Source organism: Typopeltis vanoorti, chromosome 13, assembly GCF_054136105.1.
Source record: "Typopeltis vanoorti isolate ZY-2024b chromosome 13, IOZ_Tvanoo_1.0, whole genome shotgun sequence".
Classification (NCBI taxonomy): Eukaryota; Metazoa; Arthropoda; class Arachnida; order Uropygi; family Thelyphonidae; genus Typopeltis; species Typopeltis vanoorti.
This window is the reverse complement of record NC_143561.1, coordinates 100,687,322-100,713,217: the sequence shown is the minus strand read 5'-3', so window position 1 is coordinate 100,713,217 and position 25,896 is coordinate 100,687,322. Positions and strand designations below refer to the sequence as shown.

The following is a 25,896-nucleotide window of genomic DNA, read 5'->3' as shown; positions in this document are numbered from 1 at the left end:
AAACTCAGAAGATTATAACAACAAAATGAAAAGCCTTCTTGAAAATTCCGATATCTACACAGCAACAGAGACCCCACTTGGAGCACTCGCAACAAAACCAATGAACTTATCAAGAATATACCAAATTGGTCTGAGGAACTCAAAAGAAATCTACAATCCAAACACCCACTAGTGCCTGATTAGAATTATGGATTCCCTAAAATTCATAAAAAAGATATACCACTAAGACCAATAGTGGACGGAAGGGACTCTCCTACCTCAGGCAAAACACCTTACAAACTTGATTTTATCACATAAAGGAAAAACACCTCATTCATTAAGAACAGCACAGACCTCATAGAAAAAGTAAAAGATATATACATAGATCCTTCAGACATATTAGCGAGTTTAGATGTAGTCAGCCTTTTCACAAAGATTCCAAGAAATGAAACAGTAAACATCCTAGAAAATCTCTTCCCATTGGACATTGTACAGCTCTACAAACATTACATAAAAACACGTCCTTCCTTTACCAAGACAAACTCTGGGAACAAAAAGAAGGACTAGCAATGGTTCACCCCCTCTCACCAGCTCTAGCAAACCTCTACATGGAAAATTTTGAAAATAATGCTTTACAAAACTGGCACAAAAAAAAAAAAAAAATATGGCTCCACTATGTGGATATCTTCATCATTTGGTCAGGAACAGCACTAGAACTAACTATATTTCAAGACTATCTTAATAACTTACATCCTAACATAAAATTCACTCTGGAACTAGAAGAAAATAAAAAACTTCCTTTCCTAGACATCCTTATAGAAATAAATGAAAGAAAAAACAGATTATCATTCTCCATCTATAGAAAACCAACAAATACAGGAAGATTTATGCACACTACTTCACATCACATTACAAGCAAAAAATAGGCCTAATAAAAACCTTAAGGGATAAAGCATACAACATCCCCAGTACAGAAGAAAAACAGAAAGAAGAAATACAATACTTAACACAGATCCTACAACTGAATGGTTTCAATACTAAGTTAATTAAGGAAATGCTCAATACAGCACCTACAAGAAACTTAAACAAGATTTCAAGAACACAGTCACCGTTCCTTATATTAAGAATGGAACATATAAATTAGCCAAACTTCTCTACAAATACAACATACAAGTGACTTTCCTGCCACTTCAAAAAATATTAAGATCTCTTCATCCTCCGAAACCTCCACATCACCCAATGAAAAAATCAGGGGTTTATAATATAATATTCACTGTTCCTGTGGCATCTGCTATGTGGGCCAGACGGGAAGATAGGGAGAAATCCCGCATGAGCGAACATCAAAAGGATGTACAAAATAAGAGAGAACATTAATCGAGATTGGCATTTCACACACCCTCTACCGGTCATAACGTACTCTGGGATAGAACAAACTGTCCTACATAGATAAGAACTGTTTCACAAGAAAATTCAAAGAGGCAGAAATATGATTAAAATTCCTACGCAATGCAACAAAAACCAAGGTTTGATTTTAAATCAAGTTTGGGCATCGTTTATTAAAAATTTACCAATTTCAGACCTCAGACAGAGTGAGTGTGAACCACAGAACACGACAACAAATAGCATTGTCTCCAACTAACACACAATAACGGTTGTATAGATCTGTTATTCGGTTTTTTAACGAACTGTTCACAGATTTTTAACAAACTGTTCACAGAACATGTTTAGATGTTCACAATACCAACAAATGAACTAATTTTCATAATTTATAGCAGTTTGTGCTTTAAACTTTTAGTTCTCTTTACCCCTGAAGATGTTAGTCTGACGACTAACAAAACTTGTCGGGTGTTGTTTTTAGTACTTGTTTAGTTTTAAACGCAGTTTTCTTTAATAAACATGTGGTCACAAAACTGGAATAATTATACTGAACTGTTATTCAATTTAGTTAGAGAATCCAGGAGACTTGCATTACTTGTGTTTAGAAGTACATCATCTGCATAAAGTAAAGAACTAAGTTTGATATCTACGATTCTAATATTCTGTCTAATGCCACTTAATAATGTGATGTACACACACATTATTAGTGAACAAATTAATCCGAACAAGCCAATTTTTGTCAGGTTTCTGGTTTTGGTTGGATTTCTGTTTTTTCAGTTCACTATTTTGGTTAAGTGCTATGTTTTAACTGTCTCTATGATATTTATTAATAGTGTTAAACTGTGAATGAAATTATTTTGTATGTTTTTATTCTTCATTCACATTTAACATAATCTGCCACATCCTAAGCAAGACATGTTTATATATTATTTGTTAGTCTCTTGCTTAATGGACATTTTACGTGTGCAGGAGACAAGGTGGAAAGGGGGAAAGGCAAAGGAACTGGGAGATGGATATAAATTGTTCTACTCTGGAGCGAATAACGAGGGAAGAAATGGTGTAGGAATTGTGGTGTGTGGCAGAATGAAGGGTGAAGTACTGGACGTGGGTAGAAGGAACGACAGGATCATGCGAATGAAATTGGGTCTTGGAGAAGAGCGGGTGGTCGTATTATGTGTATATGCCCCGCAAGTTGGTTGTACAGCAGAGGAAAAAGATGAGTTCTGGAACGTGTTAGATGAAGAAATGAGGGAATTGGAAGAAAATGAGATGGTGATTGTCGGAGGAGACTTGAACGGGCACATAGGAAGACAGAATAGAGACTGTGAAAGGGTGCATGGTGGCCACGGAGTGGGAATGATGAACCAGGAAGGAGAGAGGGTTGTGGACTTTGCAGTAGCGTTTGATCTGGCAATTGTGAACTCGTTTTTCTTCAAGAGGGAAGAACATTTAGAATAACATTTAGAAGTGGTAACAACAGCTCACAAATTGACTAGAAGAAAACATCTTAAGGTTGTGACAAATTGTAAAGTAATTCCAACAGATCAAGTAGCACAACAACACCGACTGCTGTGCGCATACTTTAAAATAAGATCGAAGATAAGAACTTCTGGTTGCCATGGGATGAAGACAATTAAGTGGTTTCGCTTAAAAGAGGAGAGTGTGAGGAATTGTTTCAGGGAGAGAGTGTTAGAGAGGATTTCGGATGGACTGGAAAGTGTACAAGATTGGTGGAAACATAATTCAAAAGTAATCCTGAGCTGTGCAATCGAGGTGCTTGGTGAGACATCTGGAAAGATTAGAGAGTAGAAGGAGGGTTGGTGGTGGAATAATGATGTACAAGTGGCAGTGACAGCTAAGAGGAAGGTAAAGCAGAAGTGGGATGAGTCAAGAGTGGAAGAGGACAGAGAGGTGTACAAAGAGAGAAAGCAAGAAGCCAAGAGAGTTGTGGCACAGGCGAAGGCCATGGCATATCAAGATCTGTATGATCAATTAGAAACAAAGGAAGGACAGAGAAAAATTTACCAACTAGCGAAATGTAGAAATAAAGCAGCTAAGGACATCTTACATGTGAGGCAGATCAAAGATGCTGAAGGAAGAGTATTATGGAGGGATGTGGACATAAGAAACAGATGGAAAATATACTTTGAGGGACTTTTGAATGAGGAAAATGCAAGGACTCACAGAGGAGATGGGCAGCCTTCTGAGGGGATGGTGCAGAACATCAGTAGAATGGAAGTGATGGAGGCCATGAAGAGGATGAGGAATGGAAAAGCGGTGGGCCCCCGACAGAATTCCAGTGGAGGCATGGAAGGCACTGGGGGAAGAGGGAATTGACCTGCTGTGGGACCTGTTCATGAAAGTTTGCCAACAGGAAAATATACCCGAGGAATGGAGGGATAGTACTCATGTTCCCATCTACAAGGGTAAAGGGGATGCACAAGACTGTAAAAATTACAGAGGAATAAAGTTGATGTCCCACACAATGAAGATTCTAGAAAGGGTTCTTGATGGTAGATTGAGGGAGAAGGTGGAGATTGCAAAGGAACAATTTGGCTTCATGCCTGGTAGATCAACATCAGATGCTATCTTTGGGTTACGACAGATGATGGAAAAATATCGAGAGAAACAAAGGGAGCTACATCTGGTATTTATTGATCTGGAGAAAGCATACGATAGAGTGCCAAGGCAAGAAGTCTGGAGGTGTCTAAGGGAGAAGAAGGTTCTGGAGAAATATGTCAGGTTGGTGCAGGAAATGTACAGAAATGTGAAGACAAGTGTTCGGACCTGTTTGGGACAGACAGAAAGTTTTCAAGTAACAGTTGGCTTACATCAAGGGTCAGCATTAAGTCCGTTTCTGTTTAATATTGTGATGGAGGTGGTAACAGAGGAGGTGAGAGAAGATGCACCTTGGACAATGTTGTACGCAGATGACATCTTGCTGTGTGTAGATTCAAGAGAAGAAGCGGAAACTAAACTGGAAAGATGGAGAAAAGTACTGGAAGAGAGAGGTATGAGACTGAGCAGAAGTAAGACAGAGTATATGTGTTGCGCAGTGGGCGGTGGCCAGGAGACAGATCTGGAGCTGGAAGGAAATGTCATCAGGAAGGTGAGAGACTTTAGATACTTAGGTTCAACAGTGGAAGAAGATGGAGGAGCTGAGAAGGAAGTGGGATGCAGGATACAAGCGGGTTGGAGGAACTGGAGGGAGATGGCTGGAGTGTTATGCGATAAGAGGGTGCCGATCAATCTGAAAGGCAAAATTTATAGGACAGTAGTGAGGCCAGCTATGACATATGCTATAGAAACTGTGGCCCTGAGGAAAAATAACATCAGCAGGATGGAAGTAGCAGAGATGAGAATGCTTAGGTGGATGTGCGGTGTGACCAGAAAGGATCATCTGAGAAATGACTATGTCAGGGGAACAGTGAAAGTTACGAACTTAGGAGCGAAAATACAGGAGGCAAGGTTGAGATGGTTTGGTCATGTGATGAGGAGGGAGGACGAATATGTGGGAAGAAGGGTCATGCAGATGGATGTGCAAGGAAGGCGGAAGCGTGGGCGGCCAAAGAAGAGATGGAGGGAGCTGGTAGAAGAGGATTTGAAGATGAAGAACTTGGATGTGGTGACAGCCCAAGACAGGAAGGTGTGGAGGAGACTCATAGCAAACAGTGACCCCACTTAAGTGGGAGAAGCTGTAGAAGAAGAAGAAGAGTCTCTTGCTTAAGATTTATTATTCGTGTATTTTCCTTGAATTTTATCGGTTATTTAATTATATAATTTTTAGGTATGTCATGATGATGGAAGGACTCTGTAGTAAATGCCATTTATTTTATTACTTTATTCCCTCAATAATATGAGAAATTCTATGTATGTAACTTTTATGTGTCTTATGTGAACTGTAATATATGTTTTATTTATTATATTTGTAAATGAAAGTGAAGGAAAAATTAAGTAACTGTAATATTTTTTATTATTATTTTTCATTACTGAGTGTAAAGGTATAATCTTATGTAATGCTTATGTTTTGTTTTGTTCGTTGGCATGGAGACAGAACGCGCGAGCTGCAGTAATTGGAAGTAAGGAATTAATATGAGTTGGACTAGAGAACAACTTTAGGAGGGAAGAAGGAAGGTATATGAACGGTGAAAGTAAACAAGGACTGAAGGGCAGGAGCATTCAGAACACTATGGAGACGAGGAGAAAACTATAGGTAGCTGAGAGTAAAGTCAGCGGTGGCAGTAATAGGAATTTAGTGCCGTAATAGGATTAACAAAAGACTGGAAGATTAATAGGAAATTCAGAATAATTTCACTAAGTTCCAGAATTACTACATATTCCTATATCGCTTTGAAGAAGGATTGTGCAAAGCTCAATTTGTTATACAGTAATAAACATGGAACAGTTATTCTGCCTTATAGCAAGTCTGTCAAGATTTGTGTAGCGCGATAAATAATAATTCAGTTATCTCCGTGAAGAATTCTTTTGAATAGTGTTGCTTCGGAGTAATAAGTGAATGTAGTTTTGAATTGTGCTCACATTGAATCTGATGTGCTAAGGATTAATCCTGGTAAGAACAGTCATATCTTAATTTATTTCAGTGCAAAGATTTAAGTGAAAGTTCCATCTTGAATATCGTAACATTTACTGTGGCGTTTCGCTGAGTTTACCAACTGAGTGATACCAGTAAATTTATTTACTAAGAAATTCTGAAGTTTTGAACTGTACGAATAATTTTTATTATTAGGAGAACTATGAATTTATTATTTGAAGATCTGATGTTTGATTCTATGTGAATGTATTGACCTGAAGGACTAAGTTATTTGTATAATCTTATTTTCAGAGTTAAAATTTATGTACTTGTCATATAACCTTGTATTAAATGTTTTGTTTTATTGATTTCAATATTGTGTGTGCCTGATTCTTTTTCATTGCACCGTTCATAAAAAGTTCAGATCTTGCGGGAGCCTTAAGTGTAATATATTAAATTCGGCCTGAATGATTAATGAGACTGCTGAATTAATTGAAGATTGATTCTACTATTCTGCTTAGGCTAATCTAAATATAGGGTGGCACAGTATAAATATACATTTCCCTATATTTTGATTAGTAATCAACCAGCAATTAATTGATTTTATTAAGAACAACTTTACATCAAGATGGCGGATTCAAAACCAGGATGTACGATCCAACAATAGTATTATGCATTTTTAATAGTGTAAACAAATTGACATTTATAGTGTTTTTATTCATTTTGCTTTCTTTCTCAGCACACATCCATGACTCAAAGACAAATTGCCAATGAGTATGGTGTTGATTTGGGTACAGTTAATGTGATTTCAAAGAGGTTTAGGGAGATGGGTACCTTTTATCTTGGCAGAAAAGAAAAATGTGGGTAAAAAAAAGGAAACTACACTTAGTCAAGATCGTTTACTAATTAGGAAAACCAAAATGAATCCAAAATTATCTGATAGACTTAAAGAGAGATTTGGCAGTTCGTAAGATTAATATTTTTGGCATGCGTCCGTTGAAGATTGTCGGAAGCAGGGACGACTGTCCACAGAACAAAAAAAGAAACAATTGTTGAGGAAGGCCATGCAGAAAAAGAGATTCCAGGACAAAAGTGTACAAAGATTGGATTGGACAAAGAAATGGCTCAAATGAGAGCCATTTCTTTGTCCAAGAGCTGTGAGTATCTTATGTTTGCAAATTAGAAGACGTCTTCTGCCCACCTTCAACAAGCTCTTATACACCCAGCTAAAAAGATGTTCTGGGGTTGTTTTACACATGATGGCTCAGGATCACTTGTGCTGACAATATGATGAAAAGTGGCCAATACATAAAAATATTGGAGAAAAGAGTAGTCCCACAGATCCAGAAAGAATAAGAACTCATTTTCCAACAGGATTTTGCTCCATGCCACACTTCAAAAAAAAAAAAAAAAAAAAAAAATGAAAGAGTTCCTTAAAAATTCACATCAAATTGCTTCAGTGACCAAGTTTTCTATTGGATTAATGTCAATAGAGCCAATAGAAAACTTGTGAGCCACAGTGAAAAATAGACTTGGAAAATTAAATTGTGATACAAAAAGGATAACTTAATACAATCCATTATGAAAGTTTGGTCTTGAGATGCAGAAATAAGAAAAATGTGTTCTAAGTTGGTAGAGCCCATGCCTAAGCGAATTTTAAAATTTTTCTTCAAAATGTGTGTTTTATCAATTTGTTTGCTACTGTAGATGATTACGAGTGGAGATAATTTGCATCCTTGTCTTACCTGATTTTATATCAAACCATCTTCCTGTATTTCCTTCAATTCTAACTGCTGAACTACAACTTAAATATAGGCTACTGGTCTGTACTTCTATATTATATATAATGTTCTAACCCTGTGTAATTGTAGTGTTTTGAAAAGCTTTTCTCTGGATACCTTGTCGTATGCCATTTCTAGGTCTACAAAACTCAAATACAGATCCTTGTTATATTCCCACAATTTCTCAACTATTTGTTGTAAGGTGAAAATCTAATCTTGACAACCTCTGTTTGAGCTGAATCCAGCTTGTTCTTATCCAAGTTTCTTTTCCATAATTTTGGTCAACTTTTTTCAAGTATGCTTACATAAATCTTACCTGAAACACTTAGTAGAGAAATTGCTCTGTAATTCCCACATTCCCTTTCTCATGGATGGAAACCATGAGAGCTCTACTCCAATCATCTGGAAATCAACAATCAACCCAGGCTCTCTGATATATGCAGTGCAACTAAACTGAAAAATTTTTATACCTCCAGATTTAAGGATTTCTGGTCAGATTTCATCTACTCCAGCTGCCTTTCCACATTTCAAGTTTTTGATGGCTTTTTTTTACCTCAAATCTCGATATGTACTCCTCTTTGCGTTCCTCTTGAAAATTTCCTAGTGTGGTTCTCTCACTGCTTGTTTTGTTTAACAATCTTTCAAAGTAATTACTCCACACTTCTAGGATATCCTTGTTTTCAAGACCCCTTTATCATCTTTGATTTCTTTTACAGTACTCTTTCTTCCATTCTAAGCTTTTTCAATAGCTTCCAGAACACTTTGCTACCTTCCTGTTATTTATTTTCTATATTCTATATTCATACCAGTCTTTCCATGACTTTTGTTTAGTTCTCTTACATTTTTCTTTGTACTCTTCTAGGACATTTGATGACTAATTTTCTAGGAACTTTTAGTATGCTTTCTTCTTTTCCTGAACTGCTTCTTTTACTTTTTGTATCCACCGTGGCATTTTTATTTTTCTATCCTTGCCGACAACTTCACCACATACCTCCCTAGCTGAATCAATTAATGTTTTCTTTGTTTAATATACATATAAAATTCATTTATATATGTATTAAACATGCATGCAGTTCTTAGCAGTAAATAACATAGGAATTGATCAAGTGCAGCATGTTTTTTCAGTATAATTAAACAAAATCATTGTAGGTATGTAGTACAGATATAGCATTGCCTCCTCGCATGAAACAACATTGTAATCCAGTAATAATTTTCCAGAGTAGTCACTTGTTCATGTTCAGGAGTGTCATCTTTATCGCTTTCTTGTTTTTCTAATGTCTTATTGCAGTTTCCCTTCAAAATCTTCATTTTCATTATAGTACCGCAGTCTTCTATCAATGGATGCAAACTCTTCATAGCTTCTAATATGGTTCACGTCTAATTGGACATTATTTTCACTATCAGCCACATCTGACATATCCATGATTGAATGCTTAATACAACAGTGAGCAAATCATTTTGTTGCTTATTCCTCATCAACTATGCAACTTAAACTATATTGTTTGTAAATGATTCATTTTTACTCTGACCTCCTCAAAAGATGGTCAAGGACCTGTAAAATTCTTCTTGATTTCTGTTTTCTTCCATGTCCCATCACATAAGTCAATTCTCAAAAAATTCAGATATCATCTACACATTTTTGTTCATGTGGTAATGAAATGGTAAGCTCTCCATTCTAATCCTTTAAAGAATCGAGACATGCCCCTTTTTTCCGATAACAGCTTTCTTTTTTTATTATTATTTCCTGATATATTTGAACAGCTTAACACTGTTACATAATTCAATCCTTTCACTGATCTAAACAATGTAAAATGTTTATAACATACTAGGAACCATCTGATATGTCACAATAAAATAGCCCTGTGTTGTCAGCATTGTAGATGTCATAAGTACTAAATTTTTGAAACACGATAATTTTTTTAACACTCTACGTGTTAGTAAATGGTATTGTGTCCCAAATAAACAAACCAAATTCTTGATTGATTATAACCAGGTTTTTAACTTGTATGCAATGGTTTATTTATACCAGATGTATTTCCTTTACTTGGCTAAAACTTCCATCAACTTATCTCTAATCCAGAGAATTTTAATAATAAGGTATGACACCTTTTGGCAACTGGCCTATGGAAATATAACTTTTCCATTACTTCCACCTTAGCATCACCACCTCTGGGTCTGGCTCCCACTGATGAGACCTCAATAAAGGTCGAAACTGGTCTTGGCAGTGATCCTTCCCTTAATGCATAGCATTATACATGTCCGCAAGGAGATGTGCTTTGCATTATGGGATACTAAGGCAAGCGATGAGAACTTATACCACCTTTGTCATGAGTTGTTCCAGTCCTGAAAATACTTCAGGTGCAAACTTTGTTTGCTTACACTTGGATAAAGGATTAAACCAAATATATAATTGGTAGCACAGCCAAGTGAAAAAACTTCCATCAAAAGTTACTGTACTTTTGACAAATTATGCAAGCAGGTAATTCATTTGAAAAGCAGTTATGTTAGGAAAGATTGAGGGTATGAGAAGGAGAGTAAGACCACAAAAAGAGTTGGATGGAAAACATAAAGGAACTTACCAACCTGAATTTACAATTGCTGAAAGAAAAGACAAGTGGCTCAGTGGGATGGAGAGCCTTTGTTCACAAGATCACCAAGAGTCAGAAACAACTGGATGGAACATAACAATATAGCATACAAGCTGATTTTCTAGCTTTTCAACTTATAAAAGTATATAGCTTTATTTCCCTCTAATTAACTGAAGCACAAACTCTAGTACTATAAATATACTCACTGCGTTCTGTTCTTAACTGTTCTTGACATCCAGCTTCTCCCTTATGATTCATGATAACTTCACATGCACCAATATCTTAAAAAATAAAATCTCTGACCATCAGCTTATATTTTTAATAGTCAATCAAATAATAATACTATTTTAAACTGAGCACTAACACTGCTATTAATTTATTCATCTTTTTTTTTCCCATATTCACTATTTTCAAATATTTAATCATCAATTTAAAAATGAAAGTTTCAAATAAAATCAATCTTATTAAAAATTTAAATAAGATTCAGCACTAGTAAAACTACTGTCACACTCAAATATCTATTAGCTAAAAAAACTGCTTATCTAACAGTATTCAATCTACTTTTTCCTAATTCCTTTACATTCCTGGTGTTCAATCCCATCCACTAGCCACATATGGCAGAAAGGCCAAGGGTTTGTGGCAAATTTGTACTTCTAGTGCTACAAATCCCCCCCCCCCTACACACACACTTCTTTTTTTTTTAAATGTTGGGCCCATACAAGAAAGATTGGCTTGTCAGTCTATAGTATATTAGCACTGTGTATGGAAAATTAAAAATGAATATAATTTACTTTTCATTGCAATTGCTATCCAGTAATATAAAAATTATACCTCTCTTTAAAAAAAAAATAAAGAATTTGATATCCGATTCTTCCTCTTGGGTGTATCAATGCAAAGAATGGTTGGTGATAGCAGTACATCAATAACATCCTATCCTCTCCTCCTCTTTTTATTTCTTTATAACTTTTAGCTCCAGTTATTATTGTTAAGTTGTTTATATAGGTAATTCTTGATCTGCCTCTTGGCTTCTTCCTTTCTACAGTCCCCTCCATTATTTCTGCAAGCAGTCCTCCATGTTTCAGATGGTGTCCAATTAGGCCATTTCTTCTTATTGATGTGGCTCATTAGTGACTGCTCTTCTTGAACCATATTTAGAACTTCTTCATTAGTCTTTCTTTCTATCCAACTAATTCTCATTATCCTTCTCCAGCACTAAAGTTCAAATGCCTCCAACTTTTTGGTGTCTATTTTGTTCAAGTCCAAGCCAAGCCTCACAACCATGTAATGCTATGATCCATATGTATGTTTTCACCAGTCTCCTTTATAGTTGACTGCAAATCCCTTTACTAGTAAAAATGTTTCTTCTATTGTAGAATGCCTTTTCGGCCAAGCTTATTTTTGCTTTGATATCTGATTAGCTTCTTCCATATTCCGTGATGAGAGTCCCAAGGTATTTAAAGGAAGTTACCTGATGTATCGGGTTATTTATTTCCAAGTTTATTTTCATGATATAAGCTTTACTTGTGGTTAGAAGTTAAGTATTCTTATGATTATTTTTTAGGCTGTATTGTCTTACATCTTTATGTATCCTTGCTGTTTTAGTTTTCCTGTTGATTGTTTCCATTTGGGCTTCTCGGTGCTTATAGAGATTAAACATGAACCTTCTATCTCTTCAATCTATCTTTATTGCTTTTAAGATTTGAAGCATTTGGTCCCAGTCAAGACTATCGAAAGTTTTCTCCAGGTCAAGAAAAACTCTTAGCATTTCTACGCTTCTCAAATCTTTCTATGACTGTTCTAAGAGATAAGATTGCATCTCTTGTCCCTTATTTCCTGAACCCAAACTGGTCGCTGCTGATATAATTCTTCAGCCTTATTTGTTACTCTTTATATATATATATATAACTTTTCATAATATTTTCAAAGCATGTGATATTAAACTTATTGTTTGATGATTTTCACACTTGTTCATATTATTTATTATGGTATCCAGAAAATTCACTGAAAACAATTCATCGAAAGACAATTTATTGAAAAAAACAATTCATCCAAAGACAGTTCCTCTAAAAAAACAATTCATCGAACAGCAATTAATTGAAAACACAATTTATTAAAAAAACAATAATTCATTGTCATTAAAATTACAAATCACTGAAAGAAGAGTTTAGTGAAAAATGACTTAAGACACGTGAAGTGTATTTATCAAAAAGAACTGCAGTTTTTGATGGATTAACTTGTGATATAATTCAAGCTTAGCATGATGTTCCCTTTACATATGTTATGTAGATGTGTGTGGCAATTTTTTATTTTTTTTCTGACAGGGATATTCCTTCCAGTCAGTATATGCATTTCACGTATTTGATGTGTGTTTTACAAAATCTGGAAAACATTATGTAAAAAAAAAAATCTTAATTATTATTATTCTCCTCTCTCCTCAACCAAATGGTTGGGGGAGTAGCAATGCTATTTTACTAGGGAATAAATAGAGAACAAGATGGTTTCCCATTGTCTTCCTTATCTGGTAAGTATTTTATGTCTGTAGATATTTGTGTTCATAGAGATTGGTTTGTGGGATGAAACTCAAGAGTTTCTGGAAGTAAAACCTTGCCATCTCTATATAAGACTGGATAACTCACCTTCAGTTGAAAAGGACTGATAAAAGGTCTTTGCATCATACAGGGATTCAAACTCAGGTCTTTCTAACTAAAGGGCTTTGCATTTATACTGAGTGAACTACAGAGACTCTATTATTAGTAGTAGTAATAGTAGCATTAGTATATGACATCCATGAACGCACGCACAAACACCAGTTATATGAGATGAATTTTACTCAGATTTGGTATCTGAACCTTTTACAAAAATTTGTCGAACCATTCCAGTGTTCAGTTCAACTATATTCAGGACTACAAAGGGAAAACATGTTGACATTTCACATACTGCAATAATGCTGACTTACTGGAATATGTGCAAATGTTGGAATTTGTAAAACGCATAAGTCTGTATGGTTCAGTTTTAGTTCTGACTGGATCACTTTTATTAGAAAATTTTGGCAAAGAAGTTTTGAAATGATATTAATAATTCCACTCTAGCTGGATGAAATTTAATGTAATTTTATAGTTAGCATCGATATTAAAATTCATCAATTTTGATTCCAAGCAGATCATTGTTATTGTAAAAAAATAGGTAGAACGAACTTTTTTTTGTCTAGAGATAAATCACTACCTACACAATGAAGTAACAGGCACGCTTACAGAATAATATTGTAAAAAACAACAAAATAAGTATAGCGTCTCAATGACCATCTATATACATGCTGTCTATATCTTGGGTGATGTCAGGTATTCTTACCGAACACTTTAAAACTATTTTTCAAGGAAATCCATCTTTTGATGAATTATAAAAGAATTCAGCAAAACATTATCAGTGAATTGTTTTCAATCAATTGTATTTGTGACAAATTGATGTGTGATGAACTGTTGTTCGACAAATTGTTTATTCGATAAATTGTCATTCGGTAAACTGTTTTTCAATAAATTTTCAGGGAACCATTTATTTTAGGAATGCAAATGACAGAGCACTGCATAAAGTCTTTGGAAACAATTTCAGTTTCCCATATATCCATCGTGATTATAGGTATGACTATTATATTTCCTGAACATTTTATTAATTCTAAGGAAATGTTATCTTCACCTGGTAGCTTATTAGAAGACAATTCATTTAGTGTCCATTCAAATTCATCTTGTAATATGGTATATGGTTGAGCCGATTTCTTGCACATTAAGCTGTTATATTTGAAGCTTGATTGCTCCAACTATGTTATTCCCAACCTATATCCAACTTGTTCATTAAAGTCAGTAATGTAGTAAGATTATGATGCATTATATAGAATTTTTATTTTAGTTGGTTAGAATGTTTTAGATTCATATCTACGATGGTGCACTGACTTAAAGGATCAACATGTTATGTATATTCAAGAATGAAGCTTAATTATAAAAATAACAGAATATTTACTGTAAGTATATATACTTATATAATTTTCTATAATCAGTAATTCTCTCTCTCTCAATATAAAGAGATCTGACATTCATACTCTCCTTAGAATTATAATTAGTAATTTAATTTCTACCATTCTGTATATCTGATTTATCATCATACATGCAAAGCACAATTAAATTGCCATTCTAGAATTGGATTATGAGCTCAACAACTCTCTAACTCACTGCTAAATACAATTCTGAGAGAACACAGCATTCAGATGAAAGTTCTGTAGTTTCACTAGACTGTGTGGAAATTTCCTCTGCAGCATCTCTTTTATCTTAAATTCCTCTTAAATATAATAGCTGAAAATCTCACTTGACCAATATACTTGAACATGTCTTCTAGTTTCCTTAATGCATATTTCTGAAGTAGACAAGAAGAATAGTCACTCAAATAACAGAAATACATTAAATGAGCAGTTCCAAATACATTTCCAATACAAGGCCTTTTACTGCAGATTCCATATTGCTCCTTGGAACATACTGTATATCACTTGCCTTTCATTAAGTGCAAAATATTCTCATATACAAAGGCTTGATATATCATACTACCATTCAATTATTAACTTCAGTTCTGTATTCATAAAGAGTAATTAAAGATGCATATAAAAACTTTTTTCAAGATTAGAGAACAGAATTTGGTAGTTTATTAGACCTTTTTGGCTCTCCTTCCCTGCTTGCCTACTTGACCTTGCAGGTCCTATAATGTACAAGGGTTGTAAATAAAGTATAGGCAACATGTGCACAAAATAAAACAGTTTATTTATCAAGTTTATACAATTACACATCTTCAATGTAATCTTCAGGCATGTTCTGCACCTGTTTCCAAATTTGTAAGAGCTACTGGATACCACATCAGCAGTGTGTTGCCATATCAGTGATAGTGCAACCTACTGCTTGAAGAACTTCTTGCACATCACAAAACCACAGACCTCTGAGGGTTTCTTTCATTTTGGGGAACAAGTCAAAGTTGCAAGGACTCATATCTGGTGAATACAGAGAATGTTCCAATACTTCCCATTGCCACCTGTCCAGCATCTCTATCACCAATTGCACAACATGACATCGTGCATTGTCATGCAACAAATATGGTAGAGAACCCATGAAGAAATGTGGTTGCTTTCTCCTTAAAGCCAGATGCGAACGGTGCTCCAGGAATCAAGAGTACTGTGCATTAACAGTTTGCCTTTGGACAAACTGTTAATGCAGTTAACTATTGATGTTCATTCTTTATCACTGTGCCCCCAAGGCACAGCCTGATGAAGAATGACACCTTGAATGTCGTAAGCAACTAACAGCATGACTTTAAAATTTGTTGGGTTCTTGGCAAAGCTTTTTCAGATAGGGTAATCCTGAAGGGTGCCATTCGTTGGGTTGAGATGCAAATGAGTTTTTAAGGAGCCTCCATAGCTCAGTCAATATCTATGATGACCTTTGGTCATCATTGATATTGACTTTAGTTGAAAAACCTAGGTTTGAAAGTAAAGGTGAATTAGCTAGTTGGCTATGGAAGTGGCAGGAAGTTTGGTTTCCTTCAAGATAGATACTTGTGTATTTCATCCTGAAAAACAAGCAAACTTCAAAACAACACATGCAGTTTACATAGTAATAATGCAGGTGGGATCTGTCCTATTGTAAGCAGAAATCAGGTTTATAAGATGACAAGTTACTTGGTTGTGACAAGCCAATGAGCCTAAATGAAAAGAAGATGAGATGCAATGAGATTTTGCAGTTCATGGCAAGTGTGCGCATGTATGGGTGAATAGAACTCAGGCTAACAGCTGAAAACTGTTTGAGGGTGCAAGTTTTTAAAGCATTGAATTCTAGGTTCTTCTAATAGCATGTAGTGATTGTGTGGAATTGGCTACCAGTGAATGAGTGCATCGTTAGTAAATTTTTTGAAAGAAAGATATTACAGGTATCCCTCGATTAACGTGGTTAATTAATCCCTCGATGTTACCGGTTATATCAAAATCGCGTTAATCAAATCTAGTAATCAATGGTAAAAAATACAATTCGTCCATGATCGATTACTGTATTAATAATTCATTTTATATGGTACTCTTTTAGAAAAGATAAAAAATGAATGCAAAGTAAATGTTTAATAAATACTTATACCTACATTATTTACTGCAATTTTTTTATACAAAAAGTTGTCGTTTGAACAGTTTTAGTTTTTTTTTTCTTATCGGCATAAATTCTACGATAAGCAAAATGACTATCCAGACCTTGGCAAACAAGCAATAAAACAAAGAAAAAACATTGCAAATATAATAAACGATGGTGCAAATTAAGTGAATATTGAATCCAACATTATTTCATAGCCGAATCTAGAAACTAAAAGTTTCAGCAGATGCAAGCACAAGGAACCTTATGGGCAACTCATAGTAAAGGTGGAGTAAGCTCCAGATCACTTTCCTTAGTATTTTCCATAATGTAAAGCACATCTCCTAGAGGAGATGTATGATAAATAAGCCTTTGGCTCTCTACTTCAGTAATACATGGTTTATTTATTTTCAGTTACATTCTAGAAATTATTGAACAAAGAATAATAAAAAAAAAAAAAAAAAAACTAAACCATACTATACTGACATCGGAGGTCGCAGTATCTCTCAGACACAATTTGCTGTCAAATATCACAAACCTTTACATAACATGTATTAAACCAAACTGACTGCAAAAAACAGTGTGGAATATCACTCGTAGCATATGAATGCACAGCTACTCATGACCTCCAAGCTATACACTGAATTGTGTAAGAATATTTATACTAAACATTTTCAATGTATCTGTCAGATCAGTTGTGAGCTTTGCAGGGTTAAAGGCGCGTTAATCAAAACTCTTGCCGCGTATATCAAATCCCGCGTTAAGCAAGGGATACCTGTAATTAGTCAATGCATGACATAGAAGCCTTCCTTGATGAGTCCATGACTCCCTGGATAGGAGGAGCCTGAATAATAAGTCCAATAAATTCAAAAAAGCCACAATCATGTGCAGCACATAACTTACTTAGAATTCAGTTAGCTGACAATGCTCTGAAAATGGATTCCTTGCAAAACCTAGGATTTATATTAATAAAATTAACCATTTTAACTGTCAATTTAACAATTAATGTAAGTGCTATAAACTATTCCTGTAGTCTTTTAAACCCCAGTTGTAAATCATTTCTTCCAATAATATAGTCCTCAGAATTTCTGTCATTTTCTTAGCATGCAACTATTTAAACCACTTACATAAACAACCTACATGATACCCTTACCAAAGAATTGCCATAAATTTTAATGCTAGCACTAAAATCAGAATCTGTGGCTAATACATAATGAAGCAAGGGATCCTGCTTTTAATTCCACAACATTCATCCTCCATTAAATCATCTTTATTAATTTTACCAATTTTCTAGTTACTAGTCTACCTTATGTATAATTCAGTCAAGCTGAACAAGTTCTGTAATATAAATAATATACAAGTAATCAAACTTATGGAACTTGCTTCCACCATATAATATTGTCACATGCCAGTTATCAATGAAGGATAAAGATATCTTGAAAACTAATCTTTGCATCACTGTTGTTGCCAATGGTTAGCATCAATCCTATGCAATTCCAAGAAGACTTCCATCATCAGCGACTAGCTTAAATGAATCAGACTTGGTTACTGTGTGGAATATCACTCGTAGCATATGAATGCACAGCTACTCATGACCTCCAAGCTATGTTATGTTATGTAGTGGTTTCCTACATAACAAATTCTGAAGCTAAGGAAACCAAACATGTTGGAATGATCTCAAGTCCAAAATAATAACATCAAGCATAATCATGACATTCAATATATGATGAGAAATAAAATAGAATTTGGGTATTCTTGCAAAATAGTCAGCTGTAGTGTTCACAGATTTTACTCAGCAACCACTTTTTTGTCTTAAGAGAACTGGATGCAGTATTACATATGTAAGCGTAATAATGCACCTAACAAGTGAATGCACAGCTATTTTTAAACAACTGTCAAATGTTAAGGAAATTAATAACATGAGATCTTACATAAAGACTGTTTTTCCCCATTAGAATCATTGTAATAGCTTGGTCTAGTATGAAAGAAAATGAATTATATCACACTAAACCTATATTTGCTATACTGCAAGCTGCTTACACTTTCTCAAAGGCTGCAGATATTGAATAAGTTGAGAATTTATTGAAATCCTGCTTTAGAACCAGGCAAATGGTAACCCACGTCTTATCTTTTACATCTTCAGAATCTACATTCATTTCCCATGATGCATGAAAACTCAGAGAATTACTTCAGTGATGCATTTGGAATGCTTCATTTTCCTTGAGAAAAGATTTATTCTGGAACATTTATAAATATTACATAAAACTGATCTTATTATTTATTTATGTAAATCAAAAAATTTACAAAAAGTCACTTGATAGCATTTTTTAAAATAGTTATTTTAAAAGAAAATAAAACAAGGCAAGTATTTTTTAAATATTTTAAAAAATAACAGAAAAGAACTTATGCAATTTCACATATTTTTCCAATCTGTTTCAATAAAATGAAAACTTTCAGAGGAATGAATGATAAACTTACGAAGGGCCAAAGATCTATGCTGTTGTTGAAGATCCTTAAGTTCCCGAGCCACGAAATTTTTCATGTCATCTAATGTCATTCCATGTCTTTCCTACAGAGAGAGAGAGAGAATGACATTTTTAATATCTCTGATCTCAATATCATGTTTATATTAATCATTGGCCCTGTCCATCCAACATTTTGGAGCTAGAAAGAAAAAAAAACTATTTGTTTTATTTTATTGAGATCTTTTTTCAACATCTGCTTATAATAACAGAGAAATTGTTTGCTTTTTTTTCATAAAAGTGATTCATAAGTGTTAGATACAAAAACATAGCCAAAAATGGTATTAATAAAAAATAAAGAATCTGATATCATTTATAAAATGTATGAATCTTTTCTTCACCAATTGATAAATCCATGGAAGTTGGTTTGTAGTTAAGAACGAGATGAGAACTAGATTTTTCTCTCATACAGTAGTGAGCGAATGGAACAATTTCTCTTGGTGGTGAATGCATCTAGTGTGAATGAGTTGAAGAGAAGGTACAACAGCTGGTTTGAGTGATGTATAGCCTCTCCTGATGAGTCCTTAACTCCCTGCAGGTCTCAGATAATAATAATAAACATATCCTACCTTCCTCTGTACTCCTTGGCCTATAGCAACATTCCACTAAATATTCTGTCCACCTCCACTGCATACTTTCAAACTATTAGTGAATTTTCTTCCAAATTCTCAACTCTAGAATACAACTGATCTTATCATTAGAAATACTCTGCCACCTTGTTTATCCTTCTCATCCTGCTAAAATATACAATACCCTTCTACTTCTATACCTGTTAAGGCATCATCTCAACCATGTTTCAGTGAAACATGGTTGAGAATGTCTTAATCTTTGGACAGGCTATGGCTATTAATTCTATTTTCTATTTAATTAATTCTACTAATTCATTTCCTTTATTACTGATACTCCTGGCATTTGTATAGAGGCATCAGTGCATTATCACTATTCCCATACATACATACTATGGGAATGTATGTATGGGAATAGCCCCTCCTGCATAATACCATTTGACTATGATATACCATACACTCTTCCATTTCCCAAGTGACTATGGTGGCTCCACAAGAGGCCACTCTTGCTACCATCCACTCTTACAACTCTAGTTCCCCCTACTCTAACACTCTTACCTGTCCAGAGAACATCTTTCCCCACCTCTCCAGACACCTGCATCCGTCCATGGTCAAATGGAGGAGCACGTGAACACACATCTCTTGCACACAGCTGTATTTTATCATCAAATTCTCTCCAAGTATCCATATATAGTGAATTTAGGTGTCTTGTATAGATAAGGAAGACTGCAAAAATGAAGAATAAAATTGTATTGCAGGTTACTGATTTGAGCCAGACAAACATACCATAGGTAATGTGTAGATATGTATCAGTTCTGCCATCAACTGCTAAGCTTGTTTACAAATACTGGAAGTATTAAGGATAAAAGGATTTCACTATATTGTTCAAATGCATTTTGGTCAACATTACTGCCATTAATAAGAGTTCAGTGATGGTTGAAAATATAACTATATGATTTGTTATAATGCTATAATGAGAATCAACAGTATTGTACCCAAGAGTGAGGAAATGGAAGTTTACGTGTGAGATACCATGTCTGGACAATTTATTGCGGGGCAAATTCTTCACTGATATATGAGATATGCGAAAAAAAAAAAAAATTCCCATATAAGAAATTTTTTTTTTTTTAATTTAAGAAATATTTTATATATTATATAACATTTCGCTTATATTTAGCTTTCTGAAAAATTTCTATTCCATATAAAGTTATTAATATTCTTTCTTACTAGAGGCTCTGTAGATGGAATATTAATTGTTGCAGAACTGGGATTGGATGGTTAGGGAGAAAGAGCATCATATTTAATATTTAGGGATAATAGTTATATCCAACTAATATTTATAGTTAACTTTTTATATATTCCTATTAACTATTCTAGCTATTAATAGTTAGAATAGTTATTAGGGAGAATAAAATATTTAAGAATAGTTAAGGAGAAAGGGCACAACATTTAAGAATATTTATTCTTCTAACCATTCACTATTTTTCTATTCTGCACATTTAGACATCCATCCAGGTGTGACATTTTTATATCTGAACTAATTCAGAAAGTAATGTGTTTCAGTAATTGAATACATGTGTATTTTGAAAATGACTCCACTTTTCCTGCATATGAAAGACATGTTGTACGATGCTATCGATTACAAAGCTAGTTTAAGATCATAGGTTCGCTTTTGAGTGATTATATTAAAGAAAATGATAATAAAATTACGTAAATCCTATCATCATTATGTAAATCAGCATAAGCTAAATTGCCATCTGAGGGTGCAATACTAGTTTTTACCTTTTCCTCCAATACTAGTATTTTATAACACTAAGAAATTTTATGTTTAGTCTTCTTTACTGAAAAAATATATATATAGATGCATTCTCCCAAAGTGAAATAAATAATTGATTACTTCTCTTGTGAAACGTTCAAAAATAAACTGTAATCAGAAATATCATGCCATTAACAACTGAATAGAGTTGTAGATTTGAAACTAGCAATGGGCATGGATGTTTGTAATTGTTTTTAGGTAAGAGACGAATTTCGTCATCTGATGTGAGACCACAGTACTGCTTATTGGAGGCCTGAAGTGGCTCGAGTGGTTTCCATGTTTGGTCATGGCATTTGAGCAGGATTTCCAAACCAGATTAAAAATGAATAAAAATTACAACGAAACTGAAATCAGGAAACTGACCGATCAATAAATATATTACTTTTATTGTATAAGAATAAAAGTATTATGAAAATCTAATTAAAATCTAAACAAATAATACATAAGTAGATAAAAATATATTTTGTGAAGTTTATCTTGCACTGCATTTACTTTTTATGTATTGGTATCAATGCAATATCGTTTCAATTTTCTAGTGAATAACATTTTCAACAATTTTTTTCTGCAATGAATTGTCCATGAACTGCAAGATACCAATATAACTTATACTTGTATAGAGGCAGCTGACTTCATATCATTATTCTAGTATCTTATAATGCACAGCACACCCTTCTTGGGCTTCTTTAATACCATGCATCTGAAAAGAGTATGTGCAGAGATCATTATCTAGAACCAGTCTTCTCATCCCCATATATCTAGTGCCCACTGATGAGACACTGAGAGCTAACTGAATGGCAGAAGTCATAGTTCCATATATAAGTAGCAAAACTGTATCTATATTATTACATTAATCTGCATTAGAGATAGTGTAGTGAGTTTTTTCACTGAAGGAAAGTAAATTACACTTGAAAAGATGTTATGCTTTGTTTTCATCCTTATTTTTCCTCAAGCATGAAAACAAAATTTTAGTTTACTCTCCTCATTCCTTTTCTCATTTCACTTCTTCCTCACTCTCACAACACAGCTGACTCTCATGATAGCAAACAGCATTACAAACTTACTCACTCACTTTATTATCATCATCAAATTCCTGATATATACCCTCAATGGGGTACATATTTTCATGCCTGTAAAATATAAACACCATATGAAATATCTTCACAAATAGGCTGCAAAGTTTTGTTTGCTCATGCTTAAGTAAATAAGAATGAATAAAACAGATTATTAACAAATTGTTTGAAGTAGGTTTTATGTTTGTCAGGGAAGGAGTAAACAACTCCACAACCACAGTCCAAGACCACATAACTCAATGTTGGAAAGGGGAAGGAACAGTAGGGGAGCCATATACTGAATAATCACCACTGTGACTAAACCAATACATGTAACATGAAATTCCTATTCAATGTATATGTTGGCTTGTGTATGTTCACTCATATTTTATTATCTCCCTCTCTTTCATTCTTTCACATCCTTTCAATTCTTTTTAAGAATTTTATGTTTAGTGAAGATGGAAAATTAAATATGAAAATGGATAACAAAACAGAATAAGCAATGCTAGTATGGTAAGGAGTTATAGCACTTTTGAGGAATATAAGAGATATTAGCCGAAACACTAAACGAATGGTATACAAGACAGTATTCGAATTAATTTTAAGTTACAGATCTGAAAGTTAAATTAATAAACAGTTGATCGAATACAATACATATCAAAATTATGAAGGAAATGAGAGTGAACAGACAGCATTAATGGCAGAATCATTAACAATGAAGATATTAGAAAGGAATATGACATCATTAGCATTCAAAAATATGTGAGCAGAGCTCATTTAACATGGTATGGTCACTTAAACAGAATGGGAAAAGAAAGAGAAGCAAAAAACATATTTGATACCAGGATAACTGGAAGAAAACCAATTTAGGTGGGGTGACTGATGCAGTCAGTGCCTTAGAACAGTGCTTCCCAAACTTATAAATGCTAAGGCCCCCTTCGGAAAAATTTAAATATTTCACGGCCTCCCATCAAAAAAAAAAAATCGTAATATAGACATATATTATTATAATATTTATTGTGTTTCTTATCAATACCTTTGAAATTAAACTTATATGAATAAGCATATATTTACTAATATTCGTTAATCACTAAAATACACAAGAAGCAAAATTTGTGAACCAACACCAATGTGTGATTTTTCCCATTAAAATATAAAAAAGAACAAAAAAAATAATAAATAATAAAAATTAAATATGTTTCTTTTGAGATTAAAAAAATCTACTTAGTCTTAAAACATTTTACATTTGTTTTCATTATTTCACAGCCCCCCCCCTCAACAAAACTTATGGCCCTGCCTTAGAAGACCAAAATGAAAGATATATCAATGTCTGACCTGACAAATAAATTTATTTGGAAGAAAATTACTGATAGGAAGCTAGTAATAATGTAAGTACTATCAGGGTATCATGAGTACTAGCGCTTGAAGATATTAGGAAATGATCAATTCTGAGTCTACAGATTTTTGCAAAATTGGTGCTCAGGAAAGACTAAGCTTGGCTACTAGCAACCTATTAAAAGAAAAATTGAGTAACATATTAGATAAAAGAAATTCAAAATGAAAAAAAAAAAACATAGTATTTCTCCCACTGAGAATATACAAAAAATGTAAACTATACACACACACACATATATATCTATATATATATACATAAGATCTCGGGGTGCTTAAGGGTCAAAGCTGTATAACTGAGAGGAGACCTCCACATACCCTTTAAAGGAATGCGGAGAACCGACCAGGGCTTCTGACCTAATGTCCAATCCTCACCTTCTCGTGGTGCACCCTGTTGGGTATCTACTTTGATACTGAACGAACGAGGATGGGCTGGCAATTTGGGATTTAGCCGACCAAATTGTATTCTTATTGGTTAAACCAAAATAAAAAATGATGGTACAACATGACAAAATTTCATGCCGGCTGGGGCGTCGCCCGGTTAAACAAGGCCCCCGTTGTTTTCGCCAGGGAACCAGGGCGAACAGCGAAAAGTCAGCTACTGGAACAAATCTGAAAACAAACCCCAACTCAACATCATCAGAGTTAAAGATCGGTACTATCAACGTAAGAAGCCTGAATGGCAAAGAAATGGAGCTAGCTGAGGAATTAGATAAGTACCAGATCGACATAATAGGGGTGACTGAAACAAAAAAGACCAAAACTGGTGAGATCTTTCTGAGCAATAAATACAAAATGTTATATTCAGGCAATGACAATCAAGGAAAAGAAGGAGTAGCCATAGTATTCAACACAAAATACGAGGCTAATCTTCTTGAATGGCAGTCAGTCTCAAGTAGAGTAATGTGGGCAAATATGAGAATGGGGAACTGGACAATGAGACTTATTTGTGCCTATGGTCCCACAGAAGGTTCTACTACGGTAGAAGTGGAGGAATTTTTTGAGGCTTTAGAAAAAGCAACTGACACAATGAAAAAGGAAAAGTTGGTCCTTGTTGGGGATCTAAATAGTAGAGTAGGAAATGATTGTGAGACATACAAAAATATTTTGGGAAAATTTGGAGGAAAGAGCAAAGCTAATAATAATGGCAAATATCTGTTGGATTTCTGCTCAGGCCTTGGACTGGTTATTACTAACACCATGTTCCAACATAAAAATGTGCACAAATTCACATGGAGAGAAGAGGCTAGGAATAAGAAAAGTCTCATTGACTATGTTATTGTTGATAGTGATGTTTTCTCCCTGGTGCAGGACACCAGAGTATACAGAGGATTTGAAATTGGAAGTGATCACTATTTAGTCTTGAGCAGGATAAAATTGAATTTCATATTGAAAAGAATAACGTGTAAGAAAGTTTTAAAGCGAATAAAAGTTGAGCAGCTCTCAGATGTGAACTGTAGACTAAAATACAGAAATATTATTGAAAAGAAAATGATAGAGTTTGAGAACAGGAATCAAACCTTGGAGATTCAGTGGCAAACTCTGAAGGAAACATTGATTGATTCTGCCAGAGAGGCATGTGGTGAGGTTGTGTGCAAGGATAAAAAAATCAGAACTCCCTGGTGGACACAGGAAGTTAAAGAGGCAGTGAAGGAAAAGAAGAAAGCATATCAAAAGTTCCTGGCAAATAAGTCAGCTTTTACTCTTACAGAATACAGAGACAAATGTAAGAAAGCTAAACAGTGTGTAAAACTAGCTAAACAAAAGTCATGGGAGGACTTTGGCAAGAATATAGAAAATAAATATCAAGAAGGTGACAAAATATTCTGGAGGTTGTTGAAGAAGCTTAGGAATGGAGGAAAGAGTGCTGTAAAAGGAATTAGAGATGATAAAGGTGAAATGAAAACAGGAGAAAAAGATATCCTTGAAGTATGGAGTAATTACTTTGAAAAACTGCTAAATGAAACAAGCAGTGATGACAGCATAGTGATAAAAAACACTGACCAGGCATGCAGTCAGGAATACATATCAATACTTGAAGTAGAAAAAGCCATCAAAGGCTTGAAATGTGGAAAGGCAGCAGGAGTAGATGATATTCGACCAGAAATGCTGAAGTATAGTGGTATAAGAGTCTTACAGTGGCTGCACTGCA

The 25,896-nt window shown here is 34.4% G+C and overlaps 1 protein-coding gene across 2 annotated transcripts in view; it reads right to left on the bottom strand.

Annotated features, from left to right (window-relative positions):
- LOC150100412 (vacuolar protein sorting-associated protein 33B-like) overlaps nt 1-25,896 on the bottom strand; it is a 257,234-nt gene that overhangs the window by 158,587 nt on the left and 72,751 nt on the right. For both annotated transcript variants that reach the window (XM_090402344.1, XM_090402342.1), the window contains exons 11-12: nt 18,878-18,968; nt 10,463-10,537 (exon numbers count right to left, since the gene is read on the bottom strand). In XM_090402344.1, the coding sequence (XP_090258470.1) occupies nt 10,463-10,537; nt 18,878-18,968 (166 nt within the window). The remainder of the gene's footprint in view (nt 1-10,462; nt 10,538-18,877; nt 18,969-25,896) is intronic.